The sequence below is a fragment of the Dipodomys ordii genome, unplaced genomic scaffold (genome assembly GCF_000151885.1).
Source record: "Dipodomys ordii isolate 6190 unplaced genomic scaffold, Dord_2.0 Scaffold33, whole genome shotgun sequence".
Lineage (NCBI taxonomy): Eukaryota > Metazoa > Chordata > Mammalia > Rodentia > Heteromyidae > Dipodomys > Dipodomys ordii.
This window is the reverse complement of record NW_012267249.1, coordinates 6,226,855-6,254,558: the sequence shown is the minus strand read 5'-3', so window position 1 is coordinate 6,254,558 and position 27,704 is coordinate 6,226,855. Positions and strand designations below refer to the sequence as shown.

The window sequence follows — 27,704 nt, the reverse complement described above, 5'->3', positions numbered from 1 at the left end:
AAACAACCATAACTGTGTTAAGTGTTAGGTCTATAGGGAGAGTTGGGAGGAGGACAGCAACGACATACTCTGGTTTCTCTTCAGATCGTATAAATCTTTCGCCTTTTACTAAAGATTTCCGTGGAGAGGAACAATTCTGAGTCATTACTAATTTTTTGAGGCCTCGTCTTCAACGAGGCTCCACTTGTTGGTTAAAAAAAAGACGCATTTGGGGTTTACTACTAATCTGGGTTTGAAAGTGCAAAGGAAATGATTATAGCTTAAAGTAGGGGGATTCCAGCTTTCATGAAATGAAGTACTTTGGTGAGAATGGTGAAAGTGAGCAGCGCTATTCAGGGCAAGTGTCTCAGGTTTGTTTTCCTGTGTCATTTTCTGCGGTCAGCCACTTCTCTTGGGATCTAGGGAGTAGCAAACCATTTATCAGATCAGTGATTCAAGGGCCTCAGTCCATCCACCTGACCAATCCTGAGACGATGGAACTGCCTGCTGACTTGGGACTGTTTTAACTGCGCACACCTTCTCACTCGCTGTCTCCTACCTCAGAAAACTCATAATTTAAAAAAGTTTAAAAAGCTGGGAAGGTGGCTCAGTGGTAGAGCGCTTTCCTTGAGCTGAAGAGCTGAGGGACAGCGCCCAGGTCCAGAGTTCTGGCCCCATGACCAGACCCTCCCCCCCCCACAAAAAAAAAAGTTAAAAAATGTTAAGGAAGGGCTGGGAAGGTGGCTCAGTGGTAGAGCACTTGCCTTGCATGCCTGAGGCCCTGGGTTCGATTCCTCAGCACCACATAAGCAAAAAGAAAGCTGGAAGTGGCTCTGTGGCTCAAGTGGTAGAGCACTAGCCTTGAGCTGAAGAGCTGAGGGACGGTGCCCAGGACCAGAGTTCAGGCCCCACGACCGGACCAAAAAAAAAAGGAATTAAGTGGGATTTAATAAAGTCACTCGTTAAACATTTACAGAATTGCACACCTGTAATCCTAGCTACTCAGGCTAAGACTTGAGGCTAGAAGTTCAAAGCCTGCCAGGGCAAATACAAGAGATTCTTACCTCCAATTAACCTGCATAGAGCTGGAGGTAGAGGTGTGGCTCAGGTGGTAGAGCACCAGCCTTGAAAAAAAGCTGGGAGGAGATGGGAAGCTTCATAAGAAATGTACTCATTACCTTGCCCATGTAATTGTAACCCCTCTGTATGGTATTTTCACAATTAAAACAAAAAAAAAGCCAGCTGGGCGCCAGTGGCTCATGCCTGTAATCCTGGCTACTCAGGAGGCTGAGATCTGAGGATCACAGTTCAAAGTCAGCCCAGGCAGGGAAAGTCCCTGAGACTCTTATCTCCAATAAACCACTAGAAAACCGGAAGTGGTGTTGTGGCTCAAGCTGTAGAGCCCTCGCCCCACGACCGACAAAAAAGAAAAGCCAAGTAGGAAGTGCAAGGCTCTGGGTTCAAGCCTTAGTGCCAGAGAATAAAAAAAAATAGTAATACATTGTACTATGTGATAGGGCAATTCAGGTCTGCAGAAAGGTAACTATGGTCAAGAATGAATGAAGTGGTGGGAGACATCTTCAGTAACAAGAATATAAGTCTGAAACCTTAGACTCCCAAAGTCAAGGTTGCTACATATAGGAAGAATATGGGAGTTCTGAGTATCCTGAAATTAAAAACTGTTGTATTTTGAACTGGAAAGAGGAGGTGAAGTGAAAAAGACCAGTAAGTTAAGAAAGACTGAAAACTGAAAGGTCTCTTAGAAAGTCGAACTGGGGGCTGGGAATGTGGATTAGTGATAGAGTGTTTGCCTAGCATGCATGAAGCTCTGGGTTCGATTCCTCATAGACCATATAAACAAAAAAACGGAAGTGGTGCTGTGGCAAAAGCAGCTCAGACAGTGCCCAGGCCCCTGAGTTCAAGCCCCCAGGACAAGAAAGAAGAGAGACAGAGAGAAATAGAACTGGCCTCACAGCTATGAGGAAGCAATCCAAGATTCTGGGCGTGGGCACTCACACAAATGGGACACAGGGCAGACGGGAAGCTCCATTTGTACTGGGCCTGAGGTGTTCGTGGCACATTTAGGCAGAACTCTTTTTCCAACAGCCTGGTTTATTATTATAAACGTAGTCTGAGCTGCTCGGGGTCATCGGCGCAAACCCGCACCGGGAAGGACAGGCCCGGGGGCCGAGCGTAGACTGAGGGCAGAGAGTTAAGGACTCTGGCTTTCGGGTCTACAAGCCCTCACCCCAGTCCTCCCACGGCTCACACCCCAGGCTCCCCCCACAGGGCGTGGGGCCCCGCAGAGATAATCCTGCCCTCTGTGCCTGGCTCGCGGGGCATGCTGGGGCCGGAAGCCAGCTCTAGGAGCAGAGGATGTCGGGAGCTGTAGTCCGGGATGCTCAGCCAGGCAGGCTCGGAACTCTTCCTCACTTGGTTGTGGATTTGGGTCACTTGAGAGGCAAATCCAGAAAGCGGTGGTGCTCCCGGGGCAGAGTGCCCCTCCTCCGGCGGCACGGGGTGCTTCGGGCCACGGTTCCTCCCCGCAGGGCGTGGCACTTCCAGGCCTCCACGAGCTGCTCCACCTGCAGGGACCCGCCAGTCACTGTGCAGTCCCGCAGGACCCCCTCACCCCCAAAGATTCAGGGCAGGCGGGCCGTGGGACCCCCGTTCCCGGGGTTCCCAAGCTGCAGAGTGGATCTGAGCCTGGTTTCCCGCGTCCGCACCGGGATGAAGGGCTCCCGCCGGTTCTGCTCTTCCAGGGCGCTCAGCTCCGCGGGGGCCAGCAGTTCCAGTCTCAGTTCTCCAACGACAGGGGCCGCCACCTCGGCCACAGGCCGCTCCAGCACAGCCTGCAAACGCCAGCCCTGAACCTTGGCCAGGCGGGTACATCTGCCCCCTCCCCCGCGCCCCTTTTTGGCTGAGCTCTTGCAGCCTTGGGCTCCCCTAGGCCACACTCACCGCGCCCACGCGCGCCCAGCTGCGGACCGCCCGGACCAGCTCCGCCTCGTCCACACAGAGCCGGTCGCTGTGCAGCAGCGCCAGCAGTGCAGAGGCTGACAGCTCCAAGAAGCCCCGGGTCTGCAGCGCCTCCTGAGGGCGGGGGACGGTCGAGGGGGGGAGGGAAGAGGGGTCAGGGAGGAACACAAGAGGATTTGTGGGTTTAGGAGTATGAGAATGGGAAAGCATACCTGGCTGTGGGGCTCAATGAAAGCTATGCACCGTTCCTGCAATGGCCCCAAGCCAAAGGTGACAGCCACCTAGAAGAGGATTGAGAGTGGACAGGTTCCATTAGCTCAGTGCTCCAACACTGAGGACCACCAATTAAGTCTAGTCCTAGCCCTAGATGAGGAAGCTCACAGCACCTGTGACCTCCCAGGAAACGGAATCCCGCCAAAGTTGTGTTGACACATGAGGACCCACCTGAAGAACTGTCCTTCAAGCCCTATCCTGGGGCCAAAGCATGGCTGTTGAGTGCCACACTCCACCCTTACCCGCCCCCCAAAGGAGACCATTCCCACTTTTTTTGTTTGTGTCTTGTGCCAGCACTAGGGCTGGGCACTCTCCATTAGCTTTTTCACTCAAGGCCAGGGCTCTACCACTTCTGGCATTTTGCTGATTAATTGGAGATGAGAAGCTCACAGTTCCTGTTTCTGAATAATTGGGTTATAGGAGTGACCCGTGGCTCACTTGAGGCCCTGTGACCCTTGCTCCTGAACCTGATTTGGGTGATAGGCCCTGGATCCCACAGATCTGGGTACAGAATTTATTTATTTATTTTTGGGTCCAGTCGTGAGCTTGAACTCTGGGCTTGGGCGCTGTCCCTCAGCTCTTCAGCTCAAGGCTAGCGCTCTACCACTTGAGCCACAGCACCACTTCCCGCTTTTTTTTTTCTGCTTATGTGGTGCTGAGGAATCAAACTCGGGGCCTCATGCATGCAAGGCAAGCACTCTACCACTAAGCCACCTTCCCAGCCCTGGGTACAGAATTTATATGTCCACTTCATGTACCCAGATTTTCCCAGAGTAGATCTAAGCTCCTGGTACCTGAAACTCAGTACCACACACTAAAAGCCATACTCCTTACAGACCTGTTTAGCAACACTCACCTGCAAGGCCTCACAAACCAACTCCACGTCCAGCACCTTCACTACAAACTCCAGGCACAACTAAAGACAGAAATCAGAGCGCAGACTTAAAGCAGTGAGTCACCAGACTCCTAGCAGTCTCAGACCCATCCTGACTACAAGGCCTGACTAAGGACATGGAACTGTTAGGGCTTCAAATTTGGGGAACCCAGAGGACCTAGAGGCTAACAAAGTCAAACACAGAAATGCATCTTCTTTTGCTGCTTCTTCCTCCTCCTCCTCCTCCCCCTCCCCCCCTTCTTCTTCTTCCTCTTATTCCTTCTTATTTCTTCTATTGTTGTTGTTGGTCATGGGGCCTTAACTCTGGGCCTGGGCACTGTCCCTCAGCTCTTCAACTCAAGGCTAGCACTCTACCACTTGAGCCACAGCGCCACTTCCAGCTTTTTCTGCTTATGTGGTACTAAGGACTCAAACACAGGGCCTCATGCATACAAAGCAAGCACTCTACCACTGAGCCACATTCCCAGTCCAAAAATGCATCTTCTAGCATGTTTGCCTCTGATCAGCTCAGATGTTGTCATCCTAAATTTTAATTCCTTCCTCTCAGGATACTAATCTTTGTTCACTTCCTCCCACCTATTTTTTGGTGAGTGTGGAGGTGTGTGCACACGCACCAGCACGCATGCACGCATGTGTGCTGAGGCTTGAACTCAGAGCTTCATGCCCTTCCACTTGAGCCACACTTCCATTTCTGGCATTTTGATTAGCTGGAGATGAGTCGCTTGGATTTTTCTGTGTTGGATCTACCTTTGAGCTATCACCCTCAGATCTCAGCCTACTGAGTAGCTAGGATTACAGACAAGAACCACCAGCACCCAGCCACAGCCACTACCACCTCCTCCTCTTCTTTGTTTCCCCCTTTTTCTTTTAATTTGGCACTAGAGATCAAACCCTGGGCATCATGCATGCTAGGCAAGTGCTCTGCCATTGAATTATATTCCCAGCCTAAAGTTCAAATTTTTTTTATTCTGTTTTGTGGTGCTGTAAACTGTATAGGTCCTTACAGATGCTAAGCAAGCACTCTATCCCACTGAACTACACCCACAATCCTTTGTGTATTTTTTTTTTAATTCTTCTTCTTCAATGCTGGGGAATGAACCCAGGACTTTATACATGCTAGGCAAGCTCTCTACCATTGAGCTACATCCCCTGCCCCCAAATTCTCTCATGTTTTTTTTTTTTTTTTTGCCAGTCACCCCCGTACTTTTCTGTTTTCTTTTTTTTGCTCCGGTCCTGGGGCCTGAACTCTGGGCCAGGGCACTGTCCCTCAGATCTTCAGCTCAAGGCTAGCACTCTACCACTTGAGCCACAGCACCACTTCCAGCTTTTTTCTTTTTTGCTTATGTGGTGCTGAGGAATCGAACCCAGGGCCTCAGGCATGCAAGGCAAGTGCTCTACCACTGAGCCACCTTCCCAGCCCACCCCCGTACTTTTCTTTGTGTGCATACATGCTCCCCTCCAGGTTAGTGTGTGTGAAGCAGGGTGTGAACTGAGCCCACGAGAGGCATGGGAACCAAGCCAGAGCCTACCTCTCGCAGCTCCTCCAGCCCATACTCCAGGGCCACTGTCAGCACCTCCAGCACCTGATTGGGAGAGCAGAAGAGTTTCCCCCATCCCTAAGCCCACTGCATGATGGGAGGACACCTGCTTTTTCTACCCCCAGCATCTCCCATCCCCAGGCCGCTGCTTAGTGGGCTCACAGAATGGCGGTGCAGTGTGACACTGTTGGTATACAGGAACTCCAGCACTGCCAGGAAAGCCTCAGCTGGCACAGTGCTTAGCACCACAGGACTAGGTACCCCAGAATCCAGGTCTGTACTCAGAAGTCTCTGGAAGAAGTTGCATCTACAGGCCAGCAGGCACCGGTGGGCAAATACCTCCTGCCGCTCTTGACCAACTACAAAGCGAACATCACTGAGGGAGAGAGGTGGGGGAGAAGAATCCTGAGCCTAGAGGACAGCTTGGCCTTTCCTCCTGCCTACTATGACTTTGGGCCTTAGTTTCCTTGAGTATATGTAAGAAATGGGGCTTAGGAAGTAGCCCTGTGGCTCAAAGTGATAGAGTGCTAGCCTTGAGCAAAACACTCAGAGAATGATGCCCAGGGCCCAAGTTCAAGCTCCATGTTGGACAAAAAAGAAACAAAGATTTAGCCTTCCAGCAGGAGATCTGGACACTGGCCTGAATTCTAATCCCAGCTCTACCCTATACTAACGTAGTGATTTTCTATCTGTATCTTGGGCTTTTCACCCAGATCTCACTGGACGTGCTCATGCTTTATCAGGACTGATGCAAGATGGCTCCACCACCCTCCTCACTTGTCTTAGCCTTAAGGGTAGAGGAAACTTCTTGACTCCTCCCCTTCATCTGGCTGCCAACTCAGCTTTTTTCAGCCCTCCTCCAGAAAAATGTGGGTGTGGGATGCAGAGTGTGAAAACAGACTGCAAACAAACATAGAATGGTGATGTACTGAGGTCAGACCACATTTTCCATCTTCATGATCACTTCCGGCCCCAAACTCTGGGTGTCTAAACAAGGTAAGTCAGTAGAAGGGAGGAGGAAAAAATTGAGCTTCCTGGAGCCTCCTATAGTGTCCCATTCTTAAGACCTGGTGTTCCCACTACTCAGGCCAGACTCTGACACCCCCCCCTCCCGCTCTGCCTCCCGCTCCAAGAAGCAGGGTTGTGGGAACCACTGACCCTTGGAGAAGAGTAAAGCTTTGAGAGGATGGCATCCTGACTCATGCTGCCCCAGTAAACTCTAGCCCTGGTTTCAGACAGCACTAACATCTTACCCAATCAGTGGATGGTCAGCACCCTCGAACTACTTCCTGTCTAGCTCACTGGTTCAATCTCTTGAGCTTTCTTTCTCTTGTGAATCCTCAGTTCCCACAACAGTCATCTACTCCTCTGCCTCTTCAAGAAAGGAGGCCTTCACACTAGCTGAGTATTGTCTGGGGGAGAGTCAAGTTACATCCCACTCCTCTAGATCCAGAAATGAAGGCTCTTTGCCAGAATCAGAGAAGGACAGGCTTTGCCTGAACTCACACAGCAGCCCCAGATTACAGTTCCTTCTGTTCGCCACCTCTGGCACTCAGAATACCTTGGTCACTGAGTGGCCAGCAATCATCTTCTGTATTTGATGTCCCCATAGACTGAGTCCCCTGGTGAGGGAGGAGGCCAAGTCCTCACTCCCCACCTCCTCTTCACCCAGGGCCTCCCTGGTAGGAGACACAGGCCCAACAGAGCCAGCCAGGGAAAACTCACCAACCAGGCCCACTCCCTCACCTGTATCGGGGGTTGTTGACAAGGCTCCGGAGTGCTGTAGAAAAGGGCACAGCCTGTCCACGCACAGTCAGGCCTGCCGTCTCCATGGGTGAGATGGGGTAGGGGGAGAAAGACAGCGAAGGGGCCTAGGAGGCCCGCTGCGGCTTCTGGTCCGTGGAAGACTTGGCCAAGGCCCTAGAGCCAGCCTGGAGACCGGAGAGGGAGGGGCGGGGCCCACAAGGCCTATCTGTTGAGAAGCTAAAGTTTAGGGAGGAAAAGCAGCCCAGGTTGCTAAAGAAAGCGGTAGAGACCCATAGAGGAAGCCAGAGGCTCCCTGGATGGTGACGAACACAGAGGAGGTCCTGGGGAGGCCGATGCTGGATCAGCCTGTGGTCTTGGGAGAATCTGCTAGCAACAAGGCCCAGGCTGGGAGCCTGCCCAGGCAGCAGCTGGTAAGAAGCCTGTGGGTTTCCATGGAAACAGCAGGGCCTGGGGAAGCCCCGCCCATCTTCCAGTCCTAGGGCAAAACCTCTCAGCCTGTGGAAGGGCCCTAAGCTGAGTCTGAGAATCCTAGCACTGGCCCCTGTCTGTCCTAGATTCAGAGTTCAAGTCCCTTGTCTTCCTAAGTCCTTCCAACAGGCTCACAAGTTAAATCTTGGTTGGGGAGGCAGAGGAACCCACCTCGACAGGGAAAATGATAACCTCTTTGGGTGGTTTTCAGGGCTTAGATTTAGCTGTGCCATCCTTCCATGAAGAGGATCTTCAGCTCCTGAAGTGTCAGCTGTGTCATTGCCACTAGCATTCCTGAAATGCAATGCTGGAGGGGATACTCTGGGTACTGAGGCAAGCAGAAGATATGCCAGCTCAGGACAAGCCCCAGGGCACCAGGATCAGTCAGCAACCGTCAGGAGATTGGATTTGAATTCATTCCTGAATCACAGCAGTCTCAGGCCTGGCTCTCCTAAGCTGAGGCTAAGGGCCTCTCCTCCCCCCACCTACAGCCCAGAACCGAGGAAGTCATCCAAGCCCCACCCTAGCTCTGCCTGGAGCGGAAATCTGTCCTCCTAGAAGCTGACAGAGGAACCATGACGTGCTCTTTCCTGTGGGCCCAGACTCTGCATTCCTGAGCAGCCACCCCAGCAGCCTAAGGCTTTCCCCTACCCTAGGCCCCTGTGACTCACAAATGGCAAGTCATCTGGGCATTATGTACAGAAATGGACAACAGCTCAAGAGCCCTGAGACTGGATACCTTTCTGACCAGAGACCGTCTCTACATCCGCTTTCCTCTTCTTGTTGGTCCATAGTAACAGGTCTTTAAACTTCAGTCCCTCAAGGAGTTCTTGGGCTCCTTCTCCCCCATAACTAACTCAGGGGCATGCCACCTTTGACAGGTGCTCATAGTCGTAACAATCTGGTTATTCCAGAGTCGGGCCAGAGGGAGGAACTTTGGGAGGGAGGTGTCCTTGCCATGGCAGCCATGGCAACTGCACAACACAACCCTTCCCCGCCCACCCTGCAGTCAGGTCGGGCTGGGCCAGCCAGGTGAGAACTCAGAAGCCAAAGGCTACAGGTGACTCAGGTGCCTGAAGGAGTTTCGGGAGAAGAGAATAGCCATCCCACAAGTGATTCTGTAGGTGGAGTCAGAAGCCAGAGCTGAGAGTGGAAGGTGCCCCAGAGGTCATCTGGCCCCAGCTTCAGCCTGCTGCAGGAATCTTCTGAGTGAGTGCCTACCCAAAGCAGGTAGGATTGGAAGATGGCTGGATTCATTCAGTACTTCCTGGGTTAGAGGGATCTGTGGCGAAGGAGTTGGGTGCTGGTATCTCATGCCCATTCAAAGCTAGCCCTAGCCAAAAATTCCATCAGACTCCAATTAACCAGCACTAAGCTGGGAATAGAGCTTGTGCTAGCAAAGAGTAAAAAAAGTACAGAGACAGCACCCCACACCCAAAGACCAGAATAAACAAAAGATTAGAAACACCATTTCCAGCTAAGTGCCAGTGGCTCACGCCTGTAATCCTAGCTACTTGGGAGGCTGAGATCTGAGGATCATGGTTCAAAGCCAGCCCAGGCAGGAAAGTCCATGACATGCTTATCTCCAATAAACCACTCAGAAAAGTAAGTGGCGCTGTAGCTCAAGTGGTAGAGCACTAGCCTTGAGCTAAAGAGTTGAGGGACAGCGCTCAGGCCGAGTTCAAGCCCCGTGACCGACACACACACACACACAAAAAAAAAAGAAAAAAAAAGTGGCGGGGGGTGGGGGGGTGGAGGGTGGTATCACCAAGCAATACTTGAGTATAGAAAGAGCTGGCCAGTAAAATCCACTCAAAGTGTGGGTCTTTTAGCAGGCAAGTCCATGGCTGGCAGGTGTCTGTCTCCTGGACATCAGGAAGAAGAGAGTGCCAAAGACCCAGTGCCAAAACTACCATCAGTGCGGCCAAGAAGCCGCCTGCCCAGCATTGATGAGACCAGACAAACGGGTGTAGGCCCTGCCTCCCGCCGTGGTTCAGTGCTGGGCCTAACCATGTCCCTCTCACACCGAAACTCGCTGGCTGGATCAGGAACTGGTCACGGAGGTCGGCGACAGTCCTTGGGCCCAGTGCCCCCTCTTGGCTGGAGGGTCAGTTTCTCAGGCCTGCCCCTAGGGCCTGTCCGTCGAGCGGCACCTTCATACCGTACGGAGCCTGCACCAGAGGAGCGCTGGGAGACTGCACGTGCACAGCGTGTCCTGGAGGCAGTGTTGGATAAGAGGCTGTGCAACACCAGCTACTGTGGCTCAGAGGCCGGGCAGCTGGCACGGGAGCTGTGTGAGCAGGTGCGCCTGTGCCTGCGCGAGCTCAGCCCACCTCGCTACAAACTGGTGTGCAGCGTGGTGCTGGGGCCACGTGCAGGCCAGGGCGTGCACGTGGCCAGTCGTGCTCTGTGGGATGCAGCGCATGATGGGCTGGCCTCTGCTACCTTTACGAATGCCTCACTCTTCGCGGTGGCCACAGTCCACGGGCTGTACTATGAGTAAGCAGACCTCCACATTCTGTAAAATGGTTTATTATCCCAGGAGGAAGCCCCCCTGGGGCTCACATCCCAATAAATAAATGTTTGTCAATAAATAAAAGTGGTCCATAAATAATACCCCCTAGCTGGGGGCTAAGGCTCAGGCTTAACTCAGAGAAGGGGTAAGAACCAGCAAGGACAGGCTGCCCCTAACTCCAGTAAAGCTGGTCCCTGATTCCCTGGGGGGATTCATCCAGGAGCCCCCAGTGAGGCACCAAAGGGACAGGGAGGGCCACAAAGGCAAGGGCCAGAGTCTTGCAGGCACAGGCCTCAGTCTTGAGAGCTTGGGTCCCGGCCTGCTCTGCAGGTGAGGGTCTAGGCGGGACTGCGGTCACGGAGCAGGCGCAGAGCATAGCGGAGTCGCTGCCGCAGGTCTGGGGAGCAGCCCAGCTGCCGGAGGTGGGAGGCGAGGTAAGTACAAGCACTTCGATTCCGGGCCACAAAAGTCACAAGGAGGGGCTCCCAGCCACTGAGGATCAGCTTGGTGTGGTCCCCGTAAAAGTTCACCTGTGCACAAGAGGGCGACACTGTTCAAGCCTTGTGCTCTAGGCCCAAAAGACTTTCCCGGCATTCTGGACCTACCAGCCCTTCCATCCAGCTCCAGCATGGACTCTTACCTGGACAGTGCCATCGCTAAATATCATGAGTAGGGCTTGATCAGTCTTGACCCACTGCAGCAGCAAGGGTGGAGCAGGTACCTCTACCTCTTCCACACTGGGCAAATCTCCACCCTAGGAGCAAAGGCAGGGGCAGGTCACTGAGCTGACCAGAGTCGGACCCTGCCCCACTGACGAATCCCTTACCAATCAATCCTAGCTGTGTCCTCCCATCCCCACCAAAGGGGAATCGGAAAGGATCAGGATGTTGTTTGTTGTCCACATGGCTCCGCCCAAACCAAGTACCTTCATGAGGTGCTGTTCCATGTAGGAGGCAAAATACCGCAGGATGCCCAGCTGAGGCTGCAGGGCCCGGGGCACAGCACCCACAGAAAACGAAAAGTGCTTTGTACTGGTAGGGTTGTAGTGCACAGTCCTAGATGGGAGGGGGGCAGAAATCAGAGATAGCCCTGCACCCATGTTCCTCCCCTGGGAAACTCCAGGCCCCTGTACCCAGGAACATATTCCAAAGTGCAGCCTTGTGGGTTCTGGGCACCCCCACAACACTTACTTTCTATTGGCGGACAGGGCCATGTGTGTGCCATCGTTGAAGAGCACAGCTACACGACGGCTGGACAGTTGATAGCCAAAGCCAAACTTGTTGGAGTAGTCAACCCACTTGCTGACCCACACGAGAGGCTCTGGCTGTGCCAACGGAGCTGGGTTCTGGTCGGCTGTGTCCAGAAAGGAGGAAGTGATGACTTAACCCTTGGCCAAGGCCAAAGAATTCCCCATATCATCCCCATGTACCAGACCCCAGCCTCACCTGGGGGCATGAAGGCCACACAGTTTCTCAGAGCACAAAGGGCTGACTCTACCACCGTAGCCACAGTCAGACCCTCTTCAAACCCTGAAGGGAACAGGAGGCTGCTGAGATTTAGGAGGCATTAACCTCTCTACCTCAGACCTAGATCAAATCCCTCTTGTCTTCGCTCCAGTCCCTTGTGTCCACCCCAGCAACATTATAGCACTTGTAGTCCTCCCTGGCTCCTCACCATCTCCGGTGCTTGCCAGTGTCCCCCGGGGGGAGCTGTCTTCAGCTGCTGTCTCTACCAGGCTGACAGGGGCAGGACCAGAAGCTGCTGGATCCTAGAGGGTTTGGATAAGGAGAGCAAGTGAAATCGGTTCCACAATCCAAATCCTTGAAAGTCCAGGCCCAGCCTGGCCCTGGCTCCCAGGGCACCTCAGGTCAGTCCTAGCTAGCTAATGAGATGTAGCCAATTAGCCTACCACGAGGCTGGATGCTTCATCAGCCTTTTATCCCAGGCTTCCCTCAGCTGCTAGGGCAGGAATGAGTCAGAACAGTGCCACGTGAGCACTCACCTCGGGCTTGGCATCTGGATGGCCAATGGATGTGCGCATAAGGCCGCTCACCAAACACGACACTTCGTCCCGCTCCTCAGGGTGGCTCTTATCTGAACGTGAGGGAGAATAGAACCCTCAGTTTCCTGTCCAGCCCATGTGCCCCAGGGATGGCACAGACAGGCCTTCCCAAGCACTTGGGCAACAAACACCCCGCTCCAGGAGTTCACAGACGCCATGCTCCCATGCCTACAAAGTGGATATAATAAGCTGACCAACTGTGCATACCAGTACTGCAGTTTGAGTTCAGGGCCTGGGCACTGTCCCTGAGCTTTTTTGCTCAAGGCTAGTGCTCTACCACCTGAGCCACAGCTCCACTTCCAGGTTTTTGATAGTTAATTGGAGATAAGAGTCACGTGGACTTCCCTGCCCAGGCCAGCTTCAAGTTTTGATCCTCAGAGCTCAGCTTCCTGAGTAACTAGGATTCTAGGAATAAGCCACTGGTATTGGCTGACTGCCTGCTCTTATACCTCAGCCCACTAACACCCCAGACTCACTTTTGTTCTTCTTCCTGCCAAACAGGCTCTTGGTAACTTTGGCAAAGAGACTCCTGGCTGGGTTGGGAGGCGTCAGATCTGGGACTGTCACGCAGCTGCTCACAGGGAGCCGGTCAGGGGTATAGCCCTAAGGAGGAGAGCCGTGTCAACAGAGAGACCCCAAGGGTCCTTCCACCTGTCTCCATTTATCCTTCAGGAACATGCAGACTGAACTCAAATGTTAGGTGACAGACCTTGGTAAAGAAATCATGGCGCAGGATCTGCTCAATAGAGGGGCGGTCTCGGGGTGAGGCTCGTAGGATGGCAGCCAGGAGCTGCCGAGCGGGCAGCGAGAGGCTGGCAGGCAGAGTGTAGTGAACCTGTTTGATGCAGCGGTACGTTTCCTTCAGGTCAGCTGTCTCAAAAGGGGGGGTCCCACACAGCAGTGTGTACCTGTGGGCCAAGGATAGGGATCAGGAGCAATGAAGTAGGAAGAGCCTCCCACTAACCACCACCTGTCTGCCAATGACTGTGTCACTCACATGACGCAGCCCAGTGACCACACATCCGCCTCAGGGCCATGGCCCTGTCTCAGCAGCACTTCTGGAGCCACGTAGTTGGGAGTGCCACAGATGGTCCTGAAAGAGGGTAGGAAAAAGAGGGGAGGGTTCAGATCCAGCCCAGCAGCCCCCATTCCTGCCCCCACTGTGAGTCCAGACAAAGCAGCTGCCTGTCACCAAAGGCCAGAGAGCTCCTGCTTGTCTTGAGACAATGGATGCTGGGGATGGCAGCTGAGTCCCCGCCCACCCGCCTGGCCCAGCTGCTCAACTGCTCAGTAGGACAGGGGGAGGCCCTGACCCCCACGCAGCCCCCTCCTCCAAGGTCAATACAAAGGGTCCATGAACTGATCTCATCCCCGACTCCCCTCTGTCAGAAACTCATCAGGCTCCTTCCATGGTCTGTGCCAAACCCACACCAACACTAGCTCTCACACACACATCCCAAACACTCATCTGCCACACATGCTATCTGTGTTATACACACCCAGTCATAGTAGCCACAGTGGGGTCATCTTTTGTGTGTCTATGTGTGTGCACCAGCAGTACTGGGGCTTGAACTCAGACCCCCATACTCTTGCTTAGTTTACTCAAGGCTACAGCCCTACCATTTGAGCCAAATCTCCACTTCTGCCTTGTTGATGATTAATTCAAGATAATAGCCTCTTGTACTTGTCTGCCTGAACCTCAATCCTCAAATCTCAGCCTTATGAGTAGCTAGGACTATAGGTATGAGCCACCAGTGCCTGACCTCCCAGTAGTCTTCTTACACAGAAGATCAAGTTCTGTCATTCCTACACTTAAGTCTCCACACATGTACACACTGCCTGGCTCATGTTACCATCCCCATCCATACACAGGCTCAGTTATACAATTCAAAAGATTCTATACACATACAACCTTTTCCTCCCCTGCCCCCCAGGAACCTAGGTCACCTTCCCCATCTGTATCACATGTCGATCTTCCAGGGTTCCCACCAGACCCATCCTCTCAGCCAGACCCAGGAAGCCAGGCTGCCACCTCCACCTTCAAACACTCAAGCAAACAGCTCCTCACCCCTTCCCTATTTATCACATGTTCACATCAGGCAGTCACCTGCCTCCCACATACATACTGTCTGTCTGTCACATACAGATTGTGCCATCCCTCCCTCAAACACTCACTTCTTCCTCTGCTCTGGAGGCTCTAACCGAGCTGCCAGCCCAAAATCCCCCACCTTCAGTTCCATGTTCTCAGTGATGAAAAAATTTCCTAGACAGGGCCAGAGGGGTATATCAGATAACTCCCCTCCTCCCTCCCTCTTCTTCCCACCATATGCCCTTTCCCTCCCCCCCCCCTCCCCAGGCTGATCACCAGTCTTACCCAGCTTGAGGTCTCGGTGCAAAATGCCCCGCTGGTGCAAGTACTTGAGCCCTGAAAGGATCTGCCGCAGGTAGTAGCGTACTTCTGGTTCCAACAGGGTGTGCCGAGCCTTCCAGATGTGGGCCAGAGACTGCAGAGAGCCGCGGCCTCAAGCCCTGTTCACCCTCCCTGACCCTTCCCCGATAAGGGGCTGGCTTAAGAAGGCAGAGCCCCATGTCTGGGTCTTTGGACAGCTTCCCCCCACCCCCTTTTCTCTTCCCACCCCTGTCCCTCACCTTTCGGCTGCAGAGCTCCAGGAAAATGTAGATATTATCAGCATCCTCGAAGTGGTGAGAAAAGCGAACGATATGGCGGTGCTGGAGGTCTCGGTGCAACTCAATCTCGTTTAGGATCTGCGATGGGGGAGCCGGGTCGTTATCTTCGCGGGGCTCCCCAGCCACTCTCCCCTCCCCAACCCTCGCCCCTCTGCGCCCGGTCCCACCTTCTCGCGTTGATGCGGCTTGGCGACGCGGCTCTGCGGGATGACTTTGACGGCGTAGGCGCCGCCAGTCTCCGTGTCGGTGGCTTCGTAGCAGCGGGCGAAGCCCCCCTAGGAGAAGGGCGCATCAGGCCGGGCGCTCCAGAGGCTGGTTCTGGCCCGCAGACGCCCCCACATTAGGGCCCAGCGTACCCCGCCTACCCGGCAGGACTCCCTCTCACCCCACACAGCCCCCGACCCACCTTGCCCAGCAAGCGCCCTTTGAAGTAGGTACGGCCGCTGCGCGGGTCGGTGATGAGGCGCCCGGGGTCCGGCGCCGGGGTCCCGGCCAGCATCTCTGGCTCGGATCCGGGCAAGACACTAGGAGGTGGTCCCGGTCCGGCGGGAGGCGCAGGCGGGGCGGCAGCGCGCGGGAACGGGCGCGGGGACAGGAAGCCGGCGGCGGGCTCCATCCCGGCGGCGCGCAGCAGCGCGAGCCCGTCTGGTTCTCGGTTCCGCCCGGCCCCAGCCGCGCGTGGCGCTGCCAGGTTTCGTTACGCTGCGCTCGCGCCCAAGGGAGGCTGGCGTTTTTATCAATGAAGGCCTGCCCCCTCCCTAGTCCTACGTCACCACGAGCCCCGCCCTCTTCCTGAGGGCGAGTCAGGGGAAAGCCTCGCCCACTGCCCGGCCCTGCGTCACCCTGAAGCTCCACCCACCGGCGCACTTCCAGGCTCCGCCTTCTGATCCTGCCTTAAAGCCACAGTGCTCGTCACGCCGCTTGCTGGTGCGGCGCCACCCTGTCCTGGTGACCGCGTGTCCTGCTAATGGCAGCCTCTTCCTTTCCCTATTTTTCGGGGTACAAGTTGAAGTCAGAGTCGGGGTCTGAGAACTAGAAAAGGAAAGGCACGCCGGGAGTGGCGCTCACTGTTTCTTGGGCGGGTCAACGATTCATCTTTTTTGTGTGTAGTCTCCTGTGAGCTAGCCAGATGCTGGCCCAGTGCTGCCCCCTTTAGAACTAAGGGAGAAGCACACCCTAGAGCCTGGCTTGCCTGGCTAGTCTGGCTGCAGGACTCCATGCTGGCTTTGGTGGACTGAGCCCGAAGTCAAGACTTCCCCACACACACCCTGCCCCTGGTTTGAACTCTGGGCCTGGGAGCTGTCCCTGAGCTCTTCAGCTCAAGGCGGAATGCTCTACCACTTGAGCCACAGCGCCACTTCCGGTTTTCTAAGTGGTTTGTTGGAAATGGAGTCTCTGGGACTTTCCTGCGCGGGCTGGCTTTTAACTGCTATCCTCAGATCTCAGCCTCTTGAGTAGCTAGGATTACAGGCCGATCAAGACTTTTTATCACGCTCCAAGTCCCACATCTTCTGCTACCTACTCCTACATACTTCCCCCCACTTTTTTTTTTATTTTGGTGGAGGGAGAGAGCATGCTAAACACATGCTCTACCTCTAAGCTATACATCTAGCCCCTTGAAATTACTAAGTTCCCTTTATCATAGAGCTCTTACAAGATCCTTTTTCGGGTGGTGTTATTTCTGCATCCTTGCAGATCTTAGGCTCCTATGGGATCTTTAACCCTTATGAAGTACCCATTGCTTTTCATTCTAGTGAAAAATGGAAATTACAGAGTTGCAGATGTTAGGGGCTGTAGGCAGTTTTGGGTTCTCTAGGAGCAGTAGGACCCTGCTTCAAGACCCACCCTTCCTAGGGTGAGAGTCAGAGATAGGGTTGAAATACCTCTGGAAAATGTAAATTTATCCCAAGGTGACAAAACTTTTGTTGTTGTTGAGGTTTTGGTTTAATTTGTCCATCTTTATGTACAATGTTTTTTTTTTTTTTTGCTGGGGGGGGACTGGGACTGCCGCTTGTACTCAGGGCCTTTGTGCTATCTCTTAACCTTTTTCACTCAAAGCTAGCATTCTACCACTTGAGCCACAGTTTCACTTTTCTGCTTGTTAATTGGAGATAAAACTCTCACAGACTTTCTTATCTAAGCTAGCTTCAAACTTCAATCCTCAAGCTTCAACCTCTACAGTAGCTAGGATTACAGATGTGTGCTACTGGCATCCAGCTGTACAACAGCATCAACAACAGTAAGAGTCTTACAACAATAAGAGTTCCCCCTTACATCGTCTCCCCTGCCCCAGGCCTCCTATTGACCTCCTAGTATCCCTCAGCTCTCTTTCACTCTGGTGCATCCAATCTATTACTAAACCATTCAGACCTCTGAAACTTTTGAAAAGTGCTAGGTTTAGAATAAGAATGGACAAGGTTACAACCCTCCTACAGTTTACTTGATTCTGCTTTAGGGAAATAGATACTAGACTAGTATATAAACAAAGTAATTGTAGGCTGTGAAGGAAGTAAACGAAAGAACAAAACACCTATTCCAGTATGAGCAGCCTGCAAAGTCAACAAATACTTGTACCTCATTCCTGCCAAGTTTATCTCACTAATATCTCATATGTATGCACTTGGATCTGTCTTCCCCTCACACACTGACTGGTCTGGGTCAGTTTCTTGTCTCAGCACCTTGCAGGTCTCCCAGCCTCTGGCTCACCTCCATTTCCAGTCAGAAGTCCCAGACCCTCTGGGAACTAACTTCACGTTTTCCCTTCATGGTCACCAAAGGAAGACTCCAAACAGCCTAAGATGTAGGAAGTTACAAATACTATAGGTAAATGAGGGGGCAGGAGGATGTGGTGGGCAGGAAGGGCTTGAGTGCCATGCTCAGAAATTCTTTTTTTTTTTTTGTCGTTTGTGGGGCTTGAACTCTGGGCTTGAGCACTGTCCTTCACCTCTTCACCTCAAGCCTAGCGCTCTACCATTTGAGCCACAGGCCACTTCCAGTTTTCTGGTGGTTTATTGGAGATAAGAGTCTCACAGACTTTTCTGCCCAGGCTGGCTTTGAACCACGATCCTCAGATCTCAGCCTCCTGAGTAGCTAGGATTACAGGTGTGAGCCACCAGCTCCCTGTAGGGATTTGGTCTTTATCCTCACAGGTCAGCAATTCACCAAGAGATAGAAGTAGTGAGGTTAGAAAGAATAGACTCCCCAGAGTAAATAGGCCTAAAGTCTGTAGCACCTCAAAAGAACTTCAGTATTACATTATTATAGTGTTAAATCCAGAGCTTTGTGCATGCTATGCAAGTACTTTACCACTGACCTACATTTCCAACCTAGTGTTGCAGTGTGTGTGTGCATGTGTATGTGTGTGTATGTGTATTCATGTGCACGGGTGCTCATTCTAGGGCTCAAATTCAGAATCTGAGTACTATCCCATGGCTTTTTCTTTCAAGGTTGGCCTTCTACCACTTGAACCACAGCTCCACTTTTTTTTTTTTTTTGCTGGTGAAATGGAGTTAAAAGTCTTATGGACTTTCGTGTCTGGACTGGCTTCGAACCACAATCCTCAGATCTCAGCCTCCTGAGTAGGATTTCAGGTGTGAGTCACCAGCGCCTGGCTTATATTTCAATTATATATATATATATATATATATATATACATATATAAATAGATTTTTTAATTGTATTTTATTGTTAAGATGCTGTACAGAGGGGTTACAGTTACATGAGTAAGGTAATGAGTATATTTCTTGTCAAACATTGTTACCCCCTCCTTTGTTTTTTTTTCCTACTATCCTTGCCCTCTCCCACTTCCCCCACTTCTCCCTCATTTTATATTTGAAAAACAAATCCAAACATCTCTGTATTAGGTTGCTAGAGCTGCCATGACAAAATACCATATGGATTTAAGCCATAAGGATGGCTTAAATGGCAGAAATTTATGTTAGCAATTCTAGAGATTGCAAGTCCAAGATAAAGATTTAATTGATTTCTAGGTGTTTTCTCTGTTGGTCTCGGTCTCTGTCCTTCGGTGTCTCTCCCCACCCCCCCCTTTATCAGTTTGTTTGTTGGGAAAGGTTTTTTGGTTGTTGTTTGAGACAACATCTCTCTACGTAGAACCTGAAATTTTCCTGCTTCTGATTCTCAGGATTATAGTTGTGTACCACCACACCCAACTAGGACTGGTATTTTGGGGGGCCTTTCATATGATCTTTATCTCAGTCTGAGTACCTTTTTGTTTTGTTTTGTTTTTTGTCAGTCATGAGGCCTGAACTCTGGGCCTGGGTGTTGTCCCTCAGCTCTTTAGCTAAAGGCTAGCGCTCTACCACTTGAGCCATAGTAGCACTTCCGGCTTTTCTGCTTCTGTGGTGCTGAGGAATTGAACCCAGGGCTTCATGCATGCGAGGCAAGCACTATATCCATTGATCCACCTTCCCAGCCCTCTGTCTGTGTACCTTTGTATCATCTTGTAAATACTAATCCTTTTAAAGGATTCCAGTCAGATTGGATTAGGGTTTACCTTCATAGCCACGTGTTAACTTAATTATCCTTTTGAAAGCCCTAGCCAAACACTATATTCAGAGGTACTGGGGGTTAGATATTCAAAATATGACTTGAGTGAATTGGCAGGGGACACAATTTAGCTCATACAGCCCCTTATTTATTTATTTATATATGTACTTTTATTGTGAAAATACCATACTGAGGGGTTACAATTACATGAGCAAGGTAATTAGTACATTTCTTTGTTTTTTGAGTCTTTTGGGGGGTCCAGTCGTGGGACCTGAACTCTGGGCCTGGGCGCTGTCCCTCAGCTCTTCAGCTCAAGGCTAGCACTCTACTACTTGAGCCACAGTGCCACTTCCGGCTTCTTTTTCTGCTTATGTGGTGCTGAGGAATCGAACCCAGGGCCTCATGCATGCAAGGCAAGCGCTCTACCACTGAGCCACCTTCCCAGCCCCTAATGAGTACATTTCTTACCAAGCATTGCTGCCTCTTCCTTTGTTTCCCCTTCCCATCCCTTCCCATTCCCCCCTCCCCACACACACACACCAGCCTCTTATTTATTTATTTACTTAGTGCTTGTTCTGAGGCTTGAACTCAGGGCCTAGCTCCTGTCCCTGAGCTTTTACGTTCAAAGGTAGAGCTCTACCATTTGAGCTTCAGCTCCACTTCTGGTGTGCATATGTGTGTGTGTGTGTGTGTGTGTGTCTGTGTGTCTGTGTGTCTGTGTGTCTGTGTCTGTGTGTGTCTGTGTCTATGTCTGTGTCTCGGTCATGGTGGGGCTTGAACTCTGGGTCTGGGTGCTGTCCCTCAGTTCTTCAGCCCAAGGCAAGTGCTCTACCACTTTGAGCTACAGCACCAATTCCAGTTTTCTGGTGGTTAATTTGAGATAAGAGTCTCACAGACTTTCCAGCCCAGGCTAGCTTTGAACCTTGAACCTAGGATTACCGGCATGAGCCACTGGTGCCCAGCTTTCTTTTTTGTTTTATTTTTTTATGATTTTTAATTTTTGCACAAGGGGTCTAGCCCAGTGCCTTGTACTTGCTAGGAAAACATTTTATCACTCTACCACTGAACTATATATGCTCATGGCTTTTTTTTTTCTTTTTTCTTTGTCTGTCATGGGGCTTGAACTCGGGGCCTGGCAGTGTCCTTGAGCTTTTGTGCTCAAGGCTAATGCCTACCACTTTGAGCCATAGCTCTACTTCTGGCTTTTAGGCAGCAGCAAGTTGGAGATAAGAGTCTCAAGCTGGGTCTGGTGGCTCATGCCTGCAATCCTAGGGAGTCAGGAGGCTGAGATAGTGAGTCATAGCCAGCACAAGCAGGAAAGTCTGAAAGACTCATCTCCAGTTAACCACAAGAAAACCAGAAGTGGCACTGTAGGTCAAAGTGGTAGAGCCCTAACCTTGAGTGAAAGAGCTCAGGGACAACACCCAGGCCCTGAGTTCAAGATCCACAACAGACAAAAAAAGGAGTGGGGGCGTGGGTGGCTCATGCCTGTAATCCTAGCTACTCAGGAGGCTAAGATTTGAGGATTGCGTTCAAAGCCAGCCTGAGCAGGAAAGTCCGTGAGACTATAATTTCCAATAAACCAATAGAAAACCAGAAGTGGTGCTGTGGCTCAAGCAGTAGAGCGCTCACCTTGTGCTGAAGAGTACAGGGACAGCACCCAAGCCCTGGATTCAAGCTCCACAACCAACCAAAAAAAAAGGGAGAGGAGGAGAACCTGAGAATGTGACTCAGTGGTAGAGCACTTGCCTTGCATGCATGAGGCCCTGGGTTCGATTCTTCAGCACCACATAAACAGAAAAAGCTGAAAGTGGGCCTTGGCTTAAGTGGTAGAGTGCTAGGTTTGAGCAAAAAGAAGTTCAAGGACACTATCCAGGCCCTGAGTTCATCAAGCTCCAAGACTGTCAAAAAAAAAAAAGTCTCATGTACTTTTCTGCAGGATTTGGCTTTGAACCATGATTCTAAAATTTCTGGGGGCTGGGAAGTTGGCTCAGTGGTAGAGCACTTGCCTTGCATGCATGAGGCCCTGGGTTCGATTCCCCAGCACCACATAAGCAAAAAGAAAAAAAAGCCTGAAGTGGGCTGTGGCTCAAGTGGTAGAGCGCTAGCCTTGAGCTGAAGAGCTGAGGGACAGCGCCCAGGCCCAGAGTTCAGGCCCCACAACCGGACCCAAATAAATAAATAAATAAATAAAATTTCTGCATCCTGAGCAGCTAGGATTACAGGCATGAGCCACTGATACCCAGCCATACTCTTTAATTTTATAAGAAATTTTAGCAATCTCCACACACTTTTTTTGGCTGAGGGAGTGAGCGGACCTACTATCTGAGATTCAGAGAAATGCTCTGGCCAAAATATAATCCTGTGCCCCCTAAGCCTGCAGAATATCATCTCTCCGATAGCACAGCTCACTAAAACTTTTTTTTTTTTTTTGGTGTGCCAGTAGTGGGACTTGAACTCAGGGTTTGGGCATTTTCCTGACTATCTGTCCTTTTTTGTTGGTGTTGTTGGTCGTGGGGCTTGAACTCTGGGCTTGGGCGCTGTCCTTGAACTCTTCAGCTCAAAGCAAGCGCTCTACCGCTTGAGCCACAGTGCCATTTCCGGTATACTAGTGGTTTATTGGAGATAAGAGTTTCACAGACTTTCCTGCCTTGGTGGCTTTGAACCGTGATCCTCAGATCTCAGCCTCCTGAGTAGCTAGGATTACAGGCGTGAGCCATTGGCGCCCAGTAGAGTGCTTGCCTTGCATGCATGAGGCCCTGGGTTTGATTCCTCAGCACCACATAAACAGAAAAAGCCAGAAGTGGTGCTGTGGCTCACGTGGTAGAGTGCTAGCCTTGAGCTGAAGAGCTGAGGGACAGTGCCCAGGCCCAGAGTTCAAGCCCCACAACTGACAAAAAAAAAGTACTTGTGGTAAATAAATAAATACATACATAATTAAAAGCCTATGAAGCCAGGCACTAGTGTCTCATGCCTGTAATCCTAGGTACTCAGGAGGCTGAGATCTGAGGATTGTGGTTCAAAGCAGGCAAGTTCAGGCAGAAAAGTCCATGAAACTCTTCTCTCCAATTAATGATCTCAAAGCCAGACATGGAACTGTGGATCAAGTGGCAGTGATAACCTTGAACACAAAAGTTCAGGGACAGTACCCAGCCCCTGAGTTCAAGCATCACAACCAACAAAACAACAGCCAGTATAGTAGCCAGTGGCTCACGCCTATAATCCTAACTACTCAGTAGGCTGAGATCTGAGGATCTTGGTTCAGAAGCACTGTGGGAGGGAAACTCCGTGAGACTCTTATCTCCAATAAACCACTAGAAAACTGGAAGTGGCACTGTGGCTCAAGCAGCAGAGTGCTCGCCTTGAGTTGAAGAGTGCAGGAAAAACGCCCAGGTCCAGAGTTCAAGCCCCATGACTGACCAAAAAAAAAAAAAAAATCAAAATCTTCTGAATCTAGAGTCTCATCCTTGTTAGGGAAATGCTCTGTTGCTGAGCTACAAGTTCCAGGCCACTATCCTTTTTGGAGCTCCACTGTCCTGTAGCTTTCCTTTGGGGAAGCAATTTAACAAGGTGCTTGAACCCTCCTCCTGGAGTCAGGATACCAGGATGTGTTTTTGGATGCTGTAATTCAGGGGTCTGCCACAGCCTCCTCTCACTATGTAAACAGCTCCCCATCCATGGATCTAATGTAGCTTCTATGTTTCAGGCAATGGCCAGGCATTTATCTTTGTGTGTGTGTGGGGGGGGTTGTTTTTGTTTTTGTTTTTTTTGGTTATGGGACTTGAACTCAGGGCCTGGTTGCTGTCCCTGAACTCTTTTGCTCAAAGCTAGCATTCTACCACTTGGAACCATAGCTCCACCTCTGGTTTTTTGGTGGTTAATTGGAGATGATTCTTTTGGGCTTTCCTGCCCAGGCTGACTTTGAACCATGATCCTCAGATCTCAGCTTCCTGAGTAGCTAGGATTACAGGTGTGAGCTTCCAGTGCTGGGCTGTATTTATCATATTGATGGTTCACTGTAACCTTATCATATGGATGTGATTTTGTTATCCTCACTGTATAGATGAGAAAACTGAAGTCCATCTAGTCACAGTTTGACTTTTCTGCAGTCATGGGGTTCCTGTCTTTGAACCTATCCCTTTCTTACACTGACCCATATACTGCTGAGATTTTCTGAGGTCTCTGGGTTTCCATCCCCCCAAAGATGCTATTAGATGTGATACCCTGTTGAGCACATGTCCCAGAATCCTGTTTCTTCAGCACCTCAGAGAAGAGAAGAAGGAGACTGAGAAATGTGAGGCAGGCTAGCACTTAGGAGGGGTTATTAGAGAGTAATCTCGGGGACCCTTGGTGTGTTCTATAGCCCACAGTAAAGTATGAGCTAATAGGCTAAAGCAGGAAGATGGTGAGTTCAAGGCCAGCTTAGACTACTACATCATGAGACCTACCTCAACCCCAAACCTAACAACAACAAAAAACCCTGCTAATATCTAGAGCACACTTCAGGTTTACCATCGTTCTATTCTGACCCATTTATACGGTTAACTCACTTAATAATCACAACTCAGGTTGGCATTATTGTATCCATTTCTCCAGGAGTTCAGTGGCTTGTCCAAGGTTGAGGCTCATCTGATTCATGTATGAGAGGAGGGAAGGGCAATGGAGGGCAGGACTTTCAGAGAGGGACAAACAGTGCCCAGGGACAAGCAGGGTGGGGCAAGTGATTTATGGGCTGCAAGGTTCCCTTTCCCGGACCATAAACTGGGAGTCATGGGTCCTGTGCGCAGTGGGAAGGGAGATAAGGTGATTCCGGAAGGCAGGGTTAGTGGCCCTTCCTGGGATGGAGGCCTTCAGGTCATATCACTTTTCCCTGGCTCTGTGGGAAATTCACAGACCTAAGTGCTGGTAGCAGAGTGCTGCACAGAATCTCAGTGCAGTCACCCCAGCTGGGCCGCCCTGGGGAGTTGCCAGCGAGACCCAGAACCTGGCTGCCCAAAACCTAGAACATCTTTGAGTGGTAAGCAGCCCAGAATGCCCAAGGAAAGGTGCAGATCCAAGCTTTGGAAGAGGCTGCACAGGCCCCGATGGCTGAGGGTCTGGAACCCTTCTTACCCTCTGAAGCGCAGGTTCTGATCACATGTGTGCGGTGTGAGAGCACGCGCACACACACACACACACACACACACACACACACACACACACACACACACACAGAGTATTCTTCTTTACTCTTGAAGATTTCTCATCTAAAAGGAGGACATAACTCCAGTCAGGCCATGAGTAGGTTTTCAGACCATGACTCATCTGAGAAAAAGCATGGGAGGTTGACAGTGGTGAAACTGAATGTCTTTCATTTAAAAATAGAGAGAATGGAAAGAGAAAGCGAGAGAGAGACAGACAGACAGAGAGAGAGAGAGAGAGAGAGGGAGAGGGAGAAAGGAAGGGAAAGAGGGAGGGAGGGAGGGAGAGAAAGAGAGAGAAAGGGAGGGGGAAAGGGAGGGGGAGAGGGAGGGAAGAAAAGAAGTCTTCAGGTTTCAAGTATTCTTTGATGGAAGGGGCTGGGAAGGTGGCTCAGTGGTAGAGTGCTTGCTTTGCATGCTCGAGGCCCTGGGTTCGATTCCTCAGCACCACAGAAGCAAAAAGAAAAAAGCCAGAAGTGGCGCTGTGGCTCAAGTGGTAGAGTGCTAGTCTTGAGCTGAAGAGCTGAGCGACAGCACCCAGGTCCAGAGTTCAGGCACCATGACCGGACCAAAAATTTTAAAAAATACATCTTTGATGGAGGTTACAGGCATGTACCACCTTACTAGGTATTTCTTTCTGGGTTACCACTCATCTATCTGCATGCCATCTGTATTGTATAATCCATGGCATAGAGATTTTACTATTCCTTTTCTCCTTTGGTTGGAGCCTGGTAAATTAGAGGCAAAACTGCTATAAGAGAGTGAAGAAAACTAGTTCTGAGCTGTATCTTGAAGGAGCAGTTAAAAATGAGGTAGGCTGGGGCTGGGAAGTTGTCTCAGTGGTAGAGTGCTTGCCGTGCATGCATGAGGCCCTGGGTTTGATTCCTCAGCACCACATAAGCAGAAAAAGCCAGAAATGGTACTGTGGCTCAAGTGGTAGAGCACTCACCTTGAGCTGAAGAGCTGAGGGACAGCGCCCAGGCCCAGAGTTCAGGCCCCATGACTGGAACCAAAAAAAAAAAAATGAGGTAGGCCTCATCTGGGGTGTAGCTCAGTGGTAGAGAATGTTTAGCTTGCCTCAAATCTGGGTTGAATATGGAAAAGCTCCCCACCTCCATAACTGCTGCTGCTGCAAAAAAAAAAAAAAAGCTAGATTAGAGGATGATAATGGGAGTAGATGGGTGACTCTCAGAGAACCTAGGATGTAGACCTTTGGCTGTGGGGCCGGGCTGACAGAGCATCCAGAGAAAGGTCTCTGCCTCCTCATCTCTGAAACACTTTCTGGTTCAGAAAAGCTTGGGAGGTACCAGTGAACAAGTAGGTGGAAACGAAAGGGACAGATCTGACTCGTAGCAATCCCAGCTGAGTGCGCACCATGCACCAAGCTTCCAGGCATTGTTCGAATACTCATAATTGCCTTTGAGGTAGGCGTCATCCATTGTGCTTTGTGGAGGAGGGAACTGAGGTTCAGAGAGGTTAGGTAACTTGTATAAAGTTACAGAGAGCTGAAATTCAGACCTATATAAGCCCAAGCTTATAACCACTTGTCCACAATTGTTATTTATATTTTTGTTTTTTGTCAGTCCTGGGACTTGAACTCAGGGCCTGGGCGCTGACCCTGAGCCAGTGCCCAAGGCTAGCGCTCTACCATTTGAGTCACAGCACCACTTCCGTTTTTTTCCACTAGTGCCGGACTTCCATGCTTCCTCTTTTTAGGAAATGCTTCATGGGTGGTGATTAGGTCACTATGTAGGGAAAGAGATACCTAAAACAGGTGGGAGGTAGGAACAAAAGTCCTGGGATTTTGCAAATGACTTGAGCACTGAGAAAGTACAGTAGCTACCTTGATCTCAATCTCTTCCTGTTTTTATTATTTATTTATTTATTTTTGCCAATTCTGGGGCTTGAACTCAGAGCCAGGGCACTGACCCAGGCTTTTTGCTCAAGACTAGGCACTTTACCACTTGAGTCACAGAGCCCACTTCCAGCATTTTCTGTTTAGGTGGTACCGAGGAATCAAACACAGGGCTTCCTGCATGCTAGGCAAGCATTCTACCACTAAGCTACATTCTCAGCCCTGGTTTGTTTTTGTTTGTTTAGTTGATCATGGGGCTTGAATTCTGGGCCTGGGCACTGTCCATGAGCTCTTCAACTAAAGGCGAGAACTCTACTACTTGAGCTACAGCATCACTTCCGGTTCTCTGGTAGTTGGGGATAAGAGTCTCACGGTCTTTCCTGCCTGGGCTGGCTTTTAACTGTGATCCTCAGATCTCAGCCTCCTTAGTAGCTAGGATTACAGGCTTGAGCCACCAGCACCTAGCCCTGGTTTTATTTTATTATTATTCTTTTTTGATGTGGGGCCAGGACCTGAACTCAGCCTCACACTCTTGCTTAGCTTTGTCACTTAAGGCTGGCACTCTGCCACTTGACTCATAGTTCTACTCTGGGGCTTTTTTTTTCCTGGTTAATTAGAGATAAAGGTCTTGTGGGCGGGGGAGGATGGGATAGGAAGGGGAAACAAAGGAGGAGGCAACAATGCTTGATAAGAAATGTACTCATTACCTTGCCCACATAATTGTAACCCCTCTGTACGGTATTTTCACAATAAAAAAAATTTTTTTTAAAAAGGTCTCTTAGATTTGCCTACCAGGATGGATTAAAACCATGATCCTCAGATCTTAGCCTTCTGAGTAGCTTGGATTACAGGCGTGATCCACAGTGTCTGGCTAGGGGTTTTGTTCCTAATTAGGTCAGTGCCTTCTGTGTGACAGATAAAGAAATGGAAGCAATTTGAAATTTTGTCTCAAAAACAAAGGGAGAAAGGGGTAACAATGCTTGAGAGGAAATGTATTCA

At 50.8% G+C, this 27,704-nt stretch overlaps 3 protein-coding genes across 5 annotated transcripts; 1 reads left to right on the top strand and 2 right to left on the bottom strand.

Annotated features, from left to right (window-relative positions):
* Positions 1-2,119: 2,119 nt before the first annotated feature.
* Btbd19 (BTB (POZ) domain containing 19) lies at positions 2,120-7,658 on the bottom strand. Its single transcript, XM_013016848.1, has 8 exons — positions 7,411-7,658; positions 5,827-6,040; positions 5,656-5,709; positions 4,088-4,147; positions 3,171-3,239; positions 2,941-3,072; positions 2,706-2,831; positions 2,120-2,564 (listed from the first exon to the last, which is right to left on the bottom strand). Exons 1-8 carry the CDS (start codon positions 7,494-7,496, stop codon positions 2,430-2,432), a joined length of 876 nt encoding a protein of 291 aa, XP_012872302.1. The 5' UTR covers positions 7,497-7,658; the 3' UTR covers positions 2,120-2,429.
* Positions 7,659-8,858: 1,200 nt separating this feature from the next.
* On the top strand, positions 8,859-10,433 carry Tctex1d4 (Tctex1 domain containing 4). 2 transcript variants are annotated; one of them, XM_013016815.1, is made up of 2 exons: positions 8,859-9,129; positions 9,735-10,433. In XM_013016815.1, the coding sequence occupies exon 2, from the start codon at positions 9,743-9,745 to the stop codon at positions 10,400-10,402; it is 660 nt and encodes a 219-aa protein (XP_012872269.1). In that variant the 5' UTR covers positions 8,859-9,129; positions 9,735-9,742; the 3' UTR covers positions 10,403-10,433. The 2 variants fall into 2 exon arrangements, with proteins under 2 accessions (XP_012872269.1, XP_012872268.1); XM_013016814.1 differs by having other exon boundaries at positions 9,732-10,433.
* Positions 10,422-15,880, bottom strand: Plk3 (polo-like kinase 3). 2 transcript variants are annotated; one of them, XM_013016812.1, is made up of 15 exons: positions 15,571-15,880; positions 15,332-15,439; positions 15,126-15,242; positions 14,851-14,980; positions 14,652-14,739; positions 13,474-13,569; positions 13,186-13,384; positions 12,953-13,079; positions 12,417-12,508; positions 12,089-12,182; positions 11,860-11,943; positions 11,605-11,767; positions 11,340-11,469; positions 11,055-11,168; positions 10,422-10,944 (listed from the first exon to the last, which is right to left on the bottom strand). In XM_013016812.1, the coding sequence occupies exons 1-15, from the start codon at positions 15,778-15,780 to the stop codon at positions 10,753-10,755; spliced, it is 1,944 nt and encodes a 647-aa protein (XP_012872266.1). In that variant the 5' UTR covers positions 15,781-15,880; the 3' UTR covers positions 10,422-10,752. The 2 variants fall into 2 exon arrangements, with proteins under 2 accessions (XP_012872266.1, XP_012872267.1); XM_013016813.1 differs by lacking the exon at positions 10,422-10,944 and having other exon boundaries at positions 11,101-11,168; positions 11,241-11,469; positions 15,571-15,803.
* Between the last annotated feature and the right edge of the window lie 11,824 nt (positions 15,881-27,704).